The sequence below is a fragment of the Malaclemys terrapin genome, chromosome 11 (assembly GCF_027887155.1).
Source record: "Malaclemys terrapin pileata isolate rMalTer1 chromosome 11, rMalTer1.hap1, whole genome shotgun sequence".
NCBI classification, from domain to species: Eukaryota; Metazoa; Chordata; order Testudines; family Emydidae; genus Malaclemys; species Malaclemys terrapin.
Window position 1 is genome coordinate 48,044,537 of NC_071515.1, and position 15,987 is coordinate 48,060,523.

The 15,987-nt window shown below is 44.0% G+C and overlaps 1 protein-coding gene across 3 annotated transcripts in view; it reads left to right on the forward strand.

The window, feature by feature from the left end:
- Window positions 1–15,987, forward strand: part of ITGB6 (integrin subunit beta 6) — a 79,832-nt gene that overhangs the window by 41,332 nt on the left and 22,513 nt on the right. For all 3 annotated transcript variants that reach the window (XM_054044682.1, XM_054044683.1, XM_054044681.1), the window contains 4 exons: window positions 7,507–7,596; window positions 12,153–12,287; window positions 12,525–12,942; window positions 14,667–14,889. In XM_054044682.1, coding sequence (XP_053900657.1) covers window positions 7,507–7,596; window positions 12,153–12,287; window positions 12,525–12,942; window positions 14,667–14,889 — 866 coding nt within the window. The remainder of the gene's footprint in view (window positions 1–7,506; window positions 7,597–12,152; window positions 12,288–12,524; window positions 12,943–14,666; window positions 14,890–15,987) is intronic.

The window sequence follows — 15,987 nt, forward strand, 5'->3', positions numbered from 1 at the left end:
ATTTTGATTTTAATTTTGTTGTTGTTGTTGTTGCTTTAAATATCTTTTTCTGCAACCACAACCTAGGGCTTACTCCTCAGGTGCACCAGAGCAATCCTTAGGGGGTTAGTGCACTAAAGCAATGGGAGCAAAACTAGCTTTCACTTTCCCCCTTAACCCTGGGTGTAGTCAGAGGCTAGTTCAGCAGGCAGCATACCTGAGTTAGCTTTAACCTAGCTATCCCACGCAGGTGTCTGTGTGGGCTAGCCACTCAGGGTCAGGGTTCCGGACAGACTTGAGAAGTCTGCACTGAAACCCATGCTGCTGCAGATTCGCTCCAATACCCAAGCTAGCTAGATTAAAGCTAGCATAGGTGTGTCTACGTGAGCTGCAGTCACACCCTGTGATTGCAGCATAGACACACACCCTTACAGGTATTATAGTGAAAGAATAGCAAGATTTAGATAGCTGGGACGTGAGGACCTAGAGAGACGTCCGAATCAAAGATGACACCCAGGACAGACAGGATGGCAGTGTCACCCAGAGTGACCAAGAAAGGATGCAAGCAAGAGGGACTGAGGTGAACATTTAAAGCCCTGTTTTAGCCATGTTGAACTTGAGCTGATGGCTAGACGTCCAGGAGGGGGTTGTCAGAGAGACAAGCCAAGATTTGTTTGGACAGAAGGAGACAAGTCTGGAGTGGAGAGAGAGAAAGAAAGATCTGTGAGTCCTCAGCATAGAGATGGTAGTTGAATTTGCGTTTGCAGATGGGATTACCCAGAGATGAGGTATAGAAGGAGAAGATAAGGGGACCAAGGACAGAGCCCTGTGAAATCCCCACAGAAACCTGGTGCAGGAGGGTGGGTGGGGGAGGGGGAATAAGGAAGATCCTCCAAAGGATATGATGAAGGAGCAATTAGAAGGGTACTAGGGGAATAAAAAGAGGACAGAGTGCTAGGAGACAAGGGAGGACAGCGACTTGCTTAAGGACTTGATCCTGGTCCACTGAAGTCCACTGGAATTTTATCATTGACTTCACTGGGAGCAGGATCAAGCTGCAAGCATGCATTTTGGCTCCAATTCAGGAAAGCACTTAAGCATATTCTTAACTTTAAGCAAGTGCTTAAGTCCCATTGAAGTCAATGAGACTTTAAAATGCATAACCTCTTAGTTTTTGCACAAGTGATGTATTATCTATTGTTGACAAAGGATGAACTGAAATCCAAGAGTCAAAAAACTAACCATGATTTTTTTCATGAGATCATGTATGTGTTGGGAAACGTATGCATTCCATTGTTATATGGAAGGAGTGGGTGTGGGGGGAGGAAACTAAAGAAGGAATCTAAACTATTTTGAGGAAAATGGATGACTTTTGTTCCAGAAATAAGAGTAGGCTAAGGAATGGAAGCCTATTGTGCTTATACAGTCAGAGCTAAGGGTTTCTCATTGAACAAAGAGCTCATTATTTAATAAGATACAATAGCAAATGCAGCTGAACCCAAATCATCACTCAGTATATGCAGATGTACTCATCCATAACACCAAAGCTACCTGTGTGCACTGCTCTCGGCCACTTTATGTAATGACAAATCTTAACTCCGCCTGTGAAAGATCAGTTTTCGGCACATCTGGAAATAGTATCAGCCAATCAGTGCTGCCAAGAAACAGGGCACTTTTGACTTTGGTTGGTAACCTAGTTTTAGTATGTGAAGGACCCCTATGCTCAAAGGTTCATGTCTTTAGTTAAACATTTTGGTGGCACCTTTACAGACGGTGCCTTCCTCAGGCAAAACTTCAGTTGAAACCACTATAATTGAGCCTAATGGAGCTTTCCCTAAATGACATTAAGTTTGCAGGATCAGGCCCAGAAACTTGAAACTGTATTTTATTGGACCAAAAAATATAATTGATCTTGACAGATGATAATTTAGTTTCTAAGGAGGGCAAACACTATACTAGAATTTATCCAGAAGCTCCTTAAATAGTTTGGATAGATGGCATTAGTCTAAAATAAATGTAGTAGTCAAATAATCAAATGTACCATTATATTTCTAGCTATTTATAATCCCCCTTTAGTTTAGCCTGGCATATGTCAATCGTGTATTCATTTAATATTCCTAATCCCCTTCAGATCCAATGTAGGCTCAGACCTACCTCCCACATAGGTGTGTATATTGTTATTAAAGGTGGGGCAAAAGTTGTCTGGGCTTACCCAAAGAAGGCAGCTCTGCTTTGTGGTTGGTTGGGGTGGGAGGGGGAAGGGAGGAAGGTCAGAAACTGCTGCAAAAGGTGCTTTGCAGCGGTGACTCACCTCCCTCCCCCTCCAGGAATATGCATAAAGGTACAAAACCTGGGTGGGGCAAGTCTCTGTGTCCAAGCAGCAAGGAAGCCAACACCCAGGGCCGGCTTTAGGCCAATTCCACCAATTCCCCTGAATCGGGCCCCGCGCCTAAGAGGGCTCCGCGACCAGTGGCAGGGCCGCCCAGAGTGGGGGGCAAGTGACAGAGAATCCCTTCCCTGGCTAGAGGCACCTTTTTAATTTTTACTCACCTGGAGGCACTCCGGGTCTTTGGCGGCACTTTGGTGGCGGGTCCTTCAGTGCCGTCGAAGACCCGGAGTGAGTGAAGGACCCGCCGCCAAAGACTAGGAGCGCGGCCGGGTTAGTACAAGCCCCGCGTGGTTTTTTTATGTGGTTTTTTTTTTTTAGTCATCCCTGTCGGGGCCCCGTCGAAACTGTTCGAATTGGGCCCCGCACTTCCTAAAGCCGGCCCTGCCAACACCCACCCTCCCTCCCCTTGTGGAAGCGACTGGCAGGCTGGGTTAGGACTTGCTGTGGGCATTACGCTAGTTGCCCCTTTTAAAGCAGGGCTGGGAAGGAATTTTTCCCGCACCACCAGAATTGGCTTCAGTGGAGTGTGGTTTTTTTGCCTTCCTCACAGCAGGTGTGAGGATGGACCTTTTCTGGTCAATAGAAAAGATGGTAGGCCATAAGTCGCAACTTATTTTGTAATATTGGGTGGATGTTCAATGCAGGTACTCCATAAGGAGGCAGTCAGTGACCAGATAAATGGCCTGGTAAAGGACTTAAAAGGAGATCCTGGATAAAGGGACAGAACGGGGAAGGGGTTCGGGGACTCCTATGATTGGCACGGCAGGGAGCCAACCCCTCCGTTCTCATAGCCCTCCTAAACCCTCTCACGAGGCTGGTGGATGGTAAGGTCCAAGCCATGGGTCGGCTGGGGGACCTGGATGGAAACAAAGGGGGGCTGGTGAAAGCCCTAGAAAACTGAGTTGAATAAGTATGGATTAAACAAAGGGGGAGGGGGGCTGGTGAAAGCCCCAGAGAATTGATTTAAATAAGCATGGATTTGCCTGCACTGTACACTTTATCTGCCAGGTAGTCCCAGACATCTATATAATAAAGTTGCGGCCTGATTAAAACCCATAACAAGTCTCCTGTCCTTCTTGCGGTATACCCAGACAACAAATACATGTATTTTATGTCACCAAACACCAAACTGTTCCCCTAATTTTAAAATAGCAGTTGTCATGTTGCATGGGAGAATCAAAACTAAAACAGCAATGTATTACATGACCACAGTTGCTTTTAAAGTAGCATTGAACTAGTGGTTTTAAATTAATCATTTGCCAAGATTACTCCAAAGCTAAAAACCGAGGGGCATGGGCACGTGAGGGGGAAGGAAGTTGTTTACAAATGAGGCATGTCGGCTTAAAATAGTTTATAAAAAAGAAAAGGTCAGGAAAACAAACAAAAAAGACCTTCCTCTGGAATATATTCACATATGGCTGACCAAATAATATATCATTATTCTTAGCTGAAAGCTGTTTATAATAGAGTAAGAAAATAATTTCTTTTTAAAAGCTATTGATTTGAAAATTATTTTTATGAGTATTGTGATGACAGTGAGAGTTTGACAGACTATGTGTACCACATTTAGGGAAGGGGAATCCACTGGTGTTTTAGGTTTTAATGAAACTGCTAATTTTGTCTAAAGCTTTGGGTTTCTTGGAATTTTTTTGGAGATTTGCAAAACAGTTTTTCCTTAACTGAAATTTATTTTCAAGGAAAATTATGTTAAAAATCATTCTAATTAAAGCTGAGGAAAAAACAACAAAAATGTATTTCTAACTAAATGGAATCCTGTGCCATGCAAACAAAAATATTCTTCTTTTGAAGCAATTCTTCTTTTGCTTCTAGACAAAGAGAATATAGTTTAAACATGAGCTGCTCAAAACTCTCATTTCAACATAGCCAAATGGCACTAGAAGCTCTCTAGGCTTAAGATCTGTTAAAAAAATGTCACGTGGTTCTTCTAAATTTGGCATAATACTCTTCCACCCTGATCATGTCACAAGTTCTGTTCTCATTTACACTGGTGCAGATCATCTGCAACTCCACTGACCTCAGTGGAGCAATTTCAAATTAACTCCACTAAGAATGGAGAGCAGAATTTTGCAAATATATCTGTAAATAAAATAAATCAACTATTTAGTAAACGCATGCTAAAAAGATAGAAGGTCTATTTGTGTCACACTAGCACTAAAAAAACAACCTGCCGTAACTGGTTAACAATATTAACCATGCGATCCAAAGCAATCACACCACACTGGCAAATCGGCTCAGAAACTTTATATGGAAAAACATTAAAACATATGCTCAAAGATGGAAACTTTCTTAAAATCAATCCATAGTCTGCACCTGTGCCTTCCATGGAACTCACATTGTTATCCATGGCATTCTTGTGCAAAGAGGAAAGGTAGAATATGGCCCTAAGCCCACTATGTTCCTGCTGTTTGTTTTGCATGCCCCAGATAAAAGGCAGTGATATTTTAGATTCCAAACTCTCCAACTCTCATTTATAATCAGCCTGCAAAACGGCCATGTTTACAAAATGCTAAGAACGATCTTTCAAAGACGGAGTGCTATAATTCACAGGAGTCGGGCATGCCAAATCGCCTGTTGTAACATAAAATGTGTTTAATCCTGCTGATTTAAAATAGCACTTTAGTAATGTAATGAATGGTAGGTATTTCATACATAATATTTAAAGTAAGCATAATACTGATGGAAGTGCAAAGTATAAGAGGGATTTAAGGGAATCAAATTGTCCATCTTCATTGATTTTTTTTAAAATGTTTTTAATGTTTAAAAAATCAGCATTATAACAGCAGCTTTCTTCAGCAGAGTTTATCACGTTACCAATTTTCTCTTTTAACTGCCCATCTCATTATCTCTAAGGAGTCCCATTGACTTCAATAGGCATTGGTTCAAGCCCTAAATGCACTGTAGTAACCACCAGATGAGATTAATATTAGCTACTAGTTCTAACAACTAGCTGCTGAGTGTCATGCTACAATGACAGCACAAAGGTGAGACTGGACATTAAATGACCACAATTTTGTTAACACAAAACTAGCATATAATCATGGCAATCGGGATGGCTCCAGGCACCAGCACAGGAAGCACATGCATGGGGCGGCAAGCCATGGGGGGTCACTGTGAGGGCAGCAGTCAGGCGGCCTGCCTGCGGGAAGTCCGTCGGTCCCGCAGTTTCAGGGGCAATTCGGTGGCGGGTACGCTGAAGCCGCAGGACTGGCAGATCACTCGCAGAAACGCCACCGAAGCCACATGACCGCAGACCGCCCGCAGGCATGCCGCCGAAGGCCGCCTGACTACTGTGCTTGGGGCTGCAAAAATAGGGTTACCATATTTCAGCAAGCAAAAAAGAGGACGGGAGGAGCCCCGCCCTAGCCCCGCCCCTGCCCCTCCCACTTCCTGCCCCCCCCCAGAATCCCCAACCCTCCCCCCATTCCTTGTCCCCTGACTGCCCCCTCCTGGGACCCCTGCCCCTAACTGCCCCCCAGGACTCCACTCCCTATCTAAGCCTCCCTGCCTCTTGTCCCCTGACTGCCCCAACCCTTATCCACACCCCCACCCCCAGACAGACCCCTGGGACTCCCACGCCCCATCCAACCACTCCCCACCCCCTGACAGCCCCCCCCAGAACTCCCAACCCATCTAAACCCCTCTGCTCCCTGTCCCCTGACTGCTCCGATCCCTCTCCGCACTCCTGCCCCCTGACAGCCCCCCCCAGAACTCCCAACCCATCTAAACCCCTCTGCTCCCTGTCCCCTGACTGCTCCGATCCTTCTCCCCACTCCTGCCCCCTGACAGCTCCCCCCCAGAACTCCCAGCCCCCCACCCCCCCGCTCCTTGTCCCCTGACTGCCCCCTCCTGGGACCCCTGCTCCTAACTGCCCTACAGAACCCCACCCCCTACCTAAGCCTCCCTGTTCCTTGTCCCCTAACTGCCCCCTCCAGGACCCTACCCCCTACCTGTACCCTGACTGCCCAAAACTTTTTCCACTCTCCCCAAAAAGTCCCCCCCCCGTTTCTTGACTGCCCCCTCCAGAACCTCCCTGCCCCTTCTCCTGCCCCCTGGCCCCCTTACCCTGCTGCTCAGAACAGGGTGTTGGGCTCTGTGCGAGCCGGACACGTGGCTGCGCTCCCCAGCACAACAAAACCCGGTCCCTGGCCCGGACCGGGCTGCAGGGGAGAGCTGCCCTTGTATCAGCACAAAGTGCTCTCGCTCCTGTTTTGCTACGCTGCATGGCAGAAACCGCTCCCAGTTGCAAAAGGGGAGGGCTGCACTTTGTGCTGAGACACTTGCTCAGAATGCAGGGCGGATCCGGCTCCTCTACAGCTGCTCCGGAATCCAGCCCGGGACTTTCCTGCAGCCCTCCCAGCCGCTCGCTCTGCTCTGCCGGGGAAGGGGGGAAATCCCGGACATTGTGAGTGATTTACAAATTCCCCCCGGACACTATTTTTAGCACAAAAAGGAGGACATGTCCGGGTAAATCCGGACGAATGGTAACCCTAGCAAAAAACATAGAGCCGCCCCGATGGCAATAGTCAGGCAATCCTTCCTGAATTATAACTAACCAATGATTAACATGTGGTATTTCTATTCCAGTCATAAAACAGCAGCAAATAGTTCAGAGCCTATGTTTCAGGCTCACCAGTCTCATGCTTATTGAGGCCTTATGGCCCCTTCATCGCTGAGCCCTTGTGCACAGTACACTATATGCTAGTTAACATGTTCCTGCCTCAGAAAAGTAGTTTCTTAAACAAATGCATATAGGGCCCCTGGGAACAACATTACAATAGAGTTAAGAATAGCAGAATCAGGCTCTGATTATTTTTATTAAAAACAAATAGAAGTGTTGAGAGTATATTTTCACTTTAATTGGAGAACACTATAGGTGAGATTTTCAAAAACTCCTAAGTGACTTGTGCTCCTCCATTGACTTTCTAAAGGACTTGTGCTCGCTCTGAAGTCACTTAGGTGCTTTGGAAAATCCTACTCATAATTCTTTAGATTGGTAGTTATGGGCTTGGGGGGTGGGGTATGTTGCCAGTAAGATGGACCATACCACCTATTACCAATTTATGCTTTCAAATTATTGTTAACAGCTTAAGTCTATATTTTATACTTGCTCTTTCCAGAATTATGCCAAACTTATTCCTGGAGCTACTGTTGGACAACTTCAGAAAGATTCTGGAAATATTCTCCAATTGATCATTGGTGCATATAAGGTATGTTTATAACATACTTCTCTGCATGTCTGCTATTCTCAGATATTAAATTGTGATTTGGTGAAAACAAATGCCTTTGGTATTGTTTCTTCATTGTTTACAATAAGTGCATCAGTTGTGCACAGATGCCCAGCATTATAGAAACTTTCCATCGGGCCTGAAAAAAAGAACATGCAAGTTCAAATGTTGTTTGAGCATATACATCACACTGTTTTGCAGTAATATTGGAAAGCAATGCACTAAGAATGCTATTCTCTGCTTTAGCTAGGTGGTGGTGCTGCTGTGAGGTTGTTCTAATATTTTTAAAGGATAGAATATAGGCAGGAAAAAAAGATTTGAATGTGTTTAAGATTATGTGGGGAAATACAAATAGGGACATAAAGCTGGTGCTGCCTTTCAGAGCTTTGTTTATAAAATAGATCCTGGCTGCCTTGCTCTTGGAAGTCAGGGGAATCTCTCTGGGTACATTTACAGTAATATATTGAGGGTGCTAGTCCCTGGGTTTTTTTTTTTTCTTTACTTCACTTTTCTTTATTACAAGCATGTACTCTAGCAATTACTACATTTTGAAAAAACCCTCTTTGTAATTATCATTTCCCATGCTTTTTTATTCTCACATCCTTTATTTATATCATATCTCTAATATGTTCAACCAAATTATTTTGATTTACAGGACAAAGAAAAAAATAACATAAATTGTGAAATCTTTTATAATTGATTGTAATAGCTTTTTATACTATGGGTTTCTAATAAACACCAACAGATTTTCTATAAAGTTAAAAAATAAATATGACAATGCACTTTAAAATCAATCAATCAAGGGACTACTATTGTAATAGACCTGGGGTGAAATCTTGGCCCCATTGAGCTCAATAGTAAAACTTCCAGTGGAGCCAGGATTCCATCTCTGGAGTTTAACATAGGACTAACGGTAAATGCCTTCTGTTAGGGTTAATTGAGGATGGAATTTTAGGACATAGCTACTGTTACTCCACCTTTAATGGATGAAAAGCCACTTTTACTTACTATCTGCAAGAGAGGTGAAGCTGGAAAATGGATCCTGGCTGCTCCCACACATTGCTCAGCACTCCACAAATAGTTTGGCTAGTTTGAAAAGTACAGGGTTCCTCTGATCAGGGCAGAGAGTGAGAGGAGTGCCAATTAGAGCCTCATGTAGATACCTGTGTTGCCACATATGAATCAAGGCCCCCTGTCTGAGAGACTTTCAGAATTTATTCGTGCCCATTGTATTAATGCTAAAGGTTAATTATTCCATTAATTCGTGTTTGAAACTCTTTTAAGCACAAAAAGCAAGTTAACACAAACACTAAGAAAATCCTCCTTCCCACCTCCTTGAGTGCTTTGAAGATTTATTTTGCAGAATATTTTAAATAAAAATGAATGAAACACCATTTCCTTATATTTGGTTAGAGTGTAGAAAAGCTGAAATTGTGGTGGGAATAAAGGTGGACTTGTTAAAAAATCACATGATTGGGACTTAGGAATTCTAGGTTCTAGTTCCAGCTCTGCCACACTCCTGTGTCACCTTGCATTGTCCCTCTCTGCCTCAGTTTCTCCATCTGTAAACTAGGAATAATAATAATTACCTACCTCAGAAGGATGGTGTTAGGTTAAATCTGTGAATGTTTCTAAAATGCTTTATGTTCTTTATATGACATACACTATAGAAACTCAAGTTATTATTAATATCACTCACAGATGTATTGGCCTCTAAAATCTTCAGTGGGAGTAAGCAAATAGGAAACTATGAGCTGTCAAAATATTTGTTGTAAAATGTTCTCATCTTTCCCCGCGTCCCCCTCCCCCCACCCCCAGTGTGATTCATAGTCTCCAGTAAGCATGTCGCGACCTGCTTTGACAAAGGGTAAATTCTGTATTAGCTTTGTATCTTCAAAGCACTCATTCAAGTTGCATTATATCTGAAATCAAGCCTGTTGATTCCCAAGTTATTCCAGCATTCTTAAAAATACAAAGAATTCCGTTCTCTCCAGCAGCCAGGTCCCTTTTGGCTTACAGGGTAATAAAGATTGAAGGAATAATATTTTAAACAGATCAGAGGGAGCTGCTGGCAAAGGCTCAAGTTTGTAACACCGCTGATGCCTGTTTCATTCAGGAAATCTTTGAGTTAAAAGTGCTTCTGCAGGAATGTTTTAATGCTCACTGTACTTGGGAGCCAGATTCTGCTCCCAGTTATGCCCATATAACCCACTAGATTTGAGTCTTCCCTTGAAGTCATGGAGGTGAAAACAGGATGAAGTTTGACCCTGGATTTTCATTCATTTTCGGCTGAAGGTGATACATATTTTTAATTTAAAAAAACATTTCACAAATAGAAAATGGAGACGTGGTGATAAAGATCTATCCCATCCATCTGACCAAAAGGATGATGGGATTATGCACAGCAGCATTTAATTTGTACTTACAATTACAATTTCACTTTTAAATAGTTTTGCAGTGCTGCACCTCAATTCCAGCCCTGGACCTCCAATCCAGCTGATGGAGTGAGGAGTTGAAAACCAGACTATTGTGTGGTACATCTTATAAAGTCTCCTTATTTTAGCATCATTCTCATGGTAGTTGATGCTTTTGTTAGACCCCCAGCTGCTGGAATCAGTTATTGTGTGAGAATCTCTGCTTTTTTTTTTTTGGGGGGGGGGGGGTTGTTTGTTTTTGTTTTTTTTTAAGGAATTTTCTTGCCTTCATGGCTGCAGAGAAAAGCTTGACCATGTGACCCTAAACATCCCCACACCAGATGGCAAATCAAAAGAACACAATATTTATTATTTTGAATCTCATGATTTTTAAGCAAATCTCATGATTTTCTGGGGCTGGACTCATAATTTTTGAATGCTTGGAGTTGGCAATAATGTCACTTTCACTAAGGGGTAAATCTCTGTCCCCTCCCTATATGGGCATACAAGACCTTGGTGGCAGCAGAAACTGTATAGTTCCACTTCCTGGAGAGTAGGCAGGATTTGGGGATGCCACACACGGATTGCACAGACCCTGCCAGCTGAATTAGAGCTCTCTAAGGAGGTTCCTTTGTACTTCCAAACAGAGAAGGCTGGGGAACAGCAGAGCCAGAGGAGGTGCCCATCTTCCTGCTTCAGAGGGAGATGCAGGCAGCACAGAGGCTACTTCAGCCTGTGGCTGGAGTAGCAGCAAGGAGGGAGAGATTGCATCCCATCCAGCTCCCCAACTTGATCCTCACTGCACAGCCTTGTTGCTCAAGCTGTGTACTATAGAGTGGATTTGGAGCTAAATGAATATATTAAAAATCTTGCTTAACAAATGGGCTGCTATCATTTATCTTATTAAAATAATACTTCAGTGAGGTTTTTCAGATGGAAAGACACAATTAAAATGAGGTAGATAAACAAATGTAGAGAATCCAAAGCTTATACAAATGAGACAGTTATGCAAGTTTATACATATTCCACTTGAAGTTTCAGCTAATGCCCATTGCACCTAGTCCTGCAAACCTTTACTCAAGTGAGTGGTCCCATTCATTAGGATGACTCACCTTAGAGTCTCCAGGGAAATTAAGAGAAAGTGGACATTTTCAAAAGCATCTAAAGTACTTAGGAACACAAATCCCATTGGAAGTCAGTGGGACTTGTGCTCCTAAATCCCTTAAGCACTTATCAAAATTTCCCATCAAATGGATTATGTATCTGAGGTTTAGCCTGATGCACACTATTGATTGAATTAGAAAGCCCATTAAAGTCCATAGGAGTCCATCTTGCCGCAATCTTCAGTGAGCTTTAGATCAAGTCTCAGTATATTGTCAAAATTGTAATACAAAAACATTTAAGACTGAAACCCAGAAAGCAGAGTGTGAGGGAGCGCAGGCAGCAACATGAAGAGTCTCTCTTCCTGAAGCAATAATAGCATGATTTCTGGCATTACTGAACCCGTTTTGAAATCCAAGTGAAAGCTCATAAACTGAAAGAGTTTCCATCTGGGGAACAGAAGAAAACAGGAAGAAGAAGAGACTTAGATTTACACAATAGAGTGAGCCAGAGCCAGAAGATTAGGGCTGGCTCGGGTCCTGGAAAGATAGGGCCAAATCCTGGAGTCTTTTCTCTGGCCATTCTCAGACAAAACTGAAGTCAATGGGTGTCATGCCTGAGCAAAGACTGTAAGGTTACATGCTAAACAAGGAAAGCTACAGTGTTAGCAAAGTGATCATATAAATTCCTCAGTAAGGCCATGGCTAAATTAAAACCTACAGAAGGGAGCAGAGTACTTAGAAATGAAAGAAGACTTATTATTAGAGCATTAAGTACATTACCCTACAAGTGCAGGATATGGTCGCTCTGGTATCAGATATTCTGCTGATACGGCTGTTGACATTAGCCTAAAAGCCAATACTTCATTCATTTTCCATTTTTCTTGTAAGAAAGAAGTATGTAAATAAAGTATCAAAATTCGGAATTCTTTACTGCATAGATAAGGTTGAGTTTTTCCAATATACGTCACAAAGATGTGGGGCATTAGCAACCATTCCATCCATCGTGTTCCTTTTCTTTAAGGAGCTACGATCTGAAGTGGAGCTGGAGGTGTTAGGAGACACAGAAGGACTCAATCTCTCTTTCACGGCAATCTGTAACAATGGTACCATTTTTCCGCACCAGAGGAAATGTTCCCATATAAAAGTGGGAGAGACAGTAAGTAGATAACAGATTCTCAAATGACATTCATTCCTGTAAAACTGAGAGAGATTTTTTTAGAACACGAAGGCAGAAATCTTGCTTCCTTTATTTAATAAATCTCTTCCAAACAAATTGAGAGTTATTAGGCAATACCTAATAAATTCTTGTTCTTGGCTGTGCATTATATGTCCAGAGTATTCTTTGCATTTTGTATGCTGCAGCCACGAATGGTTAATATATTTTCTTTCCCAGGTCTCTTTCAACATGACAGTAAGCCTACCTACCTGTGAGAAAAGGTGGAGGCAGATTGTAATAAAGCCTGTGGGCCTGAGTGATGCCCTGGAAATTGATATTCAGCTGGAATGCAGCTGTAACTGTCAGAAGGAGGCTGAGATGAACAGTTCCAAATGCAGCAAAGGAAAGGGCTCTTTTGAGTGTGGTGTGTGTGCCTGCAACCCTGGCTACATGGGTCCTTATTGTGAATGTAATGAAAACTCTCTGAGCACAAATTCCTGTAAAAGGTCTCCAGAGCAGAGCTCCTGTAGCGGGAGAGGCGACTGTTACTGCGGGCAGTGTATTTGCCATTTCTCAGTGTATGGAAATATTTATGGGCCATACTGTGAATGTGACAATTTTTCTTGCGTGAGATTTAAAGGATTGCAATGTGGAGGTATGTCCCCCTTAAACTATTTTTAAGATCTATATTATAACCTTTTATGTACATGTAACCTTCATTATAGGTGTATTCCCAGATGTGAACTAATTTCAAGGTTTTGACATTTGTTTTCATTCCACGTTGGCATGAAACCAGAACCTTTCAAAAATTTCTGCAAAAAAATGAGAGAGAGAGAGAGATCCCTTCCCACCCCAGAATATCCCATAGCCCCATGGTTATGGCACTCACCTGGCATGTGGGAGTCCCAGTTTGTGGGTCTCCTACATGCTAGGTGAGCGCCCTAATTGCGATGCTATAGCAGCAGTGTCTCAATCTTTCCTGTTGGAGCTCTTCCATTTTCTACAAATAAATAATTAAATATTAATTGGACCAGAGAGAATGAGGGACTGTACCCCAGTAGTTAGGACAAGTTCCTGTGTCTTCCACATCCCAGATGAGTGCCTTAACCACCAGGCTATTCGCAACTCCAGGGTGTGTGTCTCTCATTTTGTCATTTCCAGATCTGTCCCCAAAACTGTACCATTTCTCTGTTTTATAATTATCCAAGTATGCCCTCCTGTATTTAATCACTTTGAGCCTGATTCAGAGCTCACACTGGTTTTATACCAATAATGCCAATGATATAAGTGTAATTGTTCTTGATTTATACCAGTGTCAGTGAAGTAAGAATCAGGCCCTTTATATTTATTTTCTTCTTCTGGACTGCATTCTGTCTGCTACAGTGTTGTAAATCCAGAGCAAGTCCATTAAAAACAATGGGAATAGAGTTAAACTGGCATCTCTCTGGAGTAGCACAGTAGTGAATCAGGTAGGCTGGAGTTATCCCAGTGTCAATGAAAAGACAATTTGGCCCATGAGGATCGAGTCTTATCTCCCACCCATATACAGGGCCGGCTCCAGGCACCAGCCCACCAAGCGTGTGCTTGGGGCGGCACCTGGAGGGGGGCGGCGCGGTGCTCTGGCTCCGGCCGTCGGGGAGAGCGGAGCCCCGGCTGGGCTCTCCGGCCTCCCCCCGGCACTCTGGCTGCCGGGGAGAGCGGAGCCCCGGCTGGGCTCTCTGCCCTCCCCCCGGCGCTCTGGCCGCCACTCCGCCCTCCCCCTGGTGCTCTGGCCACTGGGGAGAGCGGAGCCGCGGCGGGCTCTCCGCCCTCCTCCCGGCGCTCTGGCCGCTGGGGAGAGCAGAGCCGCGGCGGGCTCTCCACCCTCCCTCCGGCACTCTGCCGCCGGGGAGAGCGGAGCCACGGCAGGCTCTCCGCCCTCCCTCCGGCACTCTGGCCGCCGGGGAGAGCGGAGCCCTGGCCAGCTCGCTGCCCTCCCCCCGGCGCTCTGGCCGCCGGGGAGAGCGGAGCTGTGGCGGGCTCGCTGCCCTCCTCCCGGCGCTCTGGCCGGTCAGGGAGAGCGGCTTGCGGCCGGGCTCGGTGCCCTCCCCTGCCGCGCTGGGCGGGTTGGGGCGGGGGCGGCAAAAAAGCCAGAGCCGGCCCTGCCCATATATATCAGGAGTGACTCCATTAAAGTGAATAGAGTTGCACTAGTTTAAGTGAGATGCGAATCAGGCCCTTTATGTTTAACTATATATTGAAAAGGGTGGGTTTTTTTTAAATATGAGAGGTGCTGGTAGTAATGAAAATGTGCATTCTGAAATAGAATGCTTATAATGACTTCTTCTGTCAGTTTTAAATGAAAACACTAACCTGGCAAGATAACCATTACTTTTCTAGGTAATGGTGATTGTGACTGTGGTGAATGTGTATGCCACAGCGGATGGACTGGTGAATATTGTAACTGCACAACTGACACTAACTCCTGTGTTTCTGAGGATGGAATACTGTGCAGTGGAAGAGGTGAATGCATTTGTGGAACATGTGTTTGCACAAATCCCGGGGCCTCTGGTAGCACATGTGAAAGATGCCCTACATGTGGTGATCCTTGTAGTTCCAAACGGTAAGGTATTGTTTTTACCATGTTTGTATTTTCTGCTTCATTCAGATGTGTGTATTATAGTAATAGCTCTGGGGTTCCCACCCCATTTTTCCTGGGTGTGGGTCCTAGAACCTAAGGGCCTCTCTGCTTCTTCTGTGCGATCTAATCATAATGCAGAAACCAAACATTTCTCAGCATTGATCCGCTAGATCTCAAAATGAGCTTCAGGGAAAAGTCCTACAATGAATTCAGCTGAGCAATACTGACATCTGTTCATGGAACAGAACAACAACACAGCAGCATAACCAATGTCACAGAAAGAAAAACAGACAGGGAAGGACCATATAATAAAGTTTGCCACATGACTGTTACATTATTTATGTCTACGGATTCAGAAGGCCAAGTTCTGCTCTCAGAAGCTACACAAGATTTACACATATATAGCAACTCAAATACCAAATTCAGCTAAATGGAGTGTGGATTAAGAAGATGCCGCTGTCATAGGAGTGTCTGGGTGAGTTCAGTGGAGATAAAAGCAGTGGTGTAAGTTATGAATCAGGTATAAGCTGATCTGAGACTGATCATAAGTGGCAAAGAGGCACTGATTTCACCTTCATTGAGATATGTAAAAGAAGTGGAGCTTGCATGCACGGGTATACCAGTAAAAGCATTTAAAAAGAGGGTAAGAAAAGCAGATCCTCTAAACACACATTCGTATGCCTGCACTATCGCCAAATCGTCCGAAGATAAATTCAGCCTTGAATTTATCTGCAGTAGTGCCTACTTGATATAAGTAGGCACAACTGCCCAATTAGGCAAGGTGCTTGAATTGCTTTCCATAGAATACCAAATTGGTGCGAAGTACATTTGCACGTTCACGGAGTGCTGAATCAGTGCAAATTACGTTAAAGTATCACTACTCTGCTACTTATATTGATTTATACCTGAGGCCTGCTTCTTCTCCCACACTGTCTTTACCTCTTTGGAATTCCATTGCCATATTCTCAACATAACATTGTAAATGAGAAAGGAACCCATTCCATGATGTGTAACTTATACTACCATGGCTCTCTACAACTAGTGGATCAGGTCCCAGAAGGCCAATACAGTTTGCTCAAG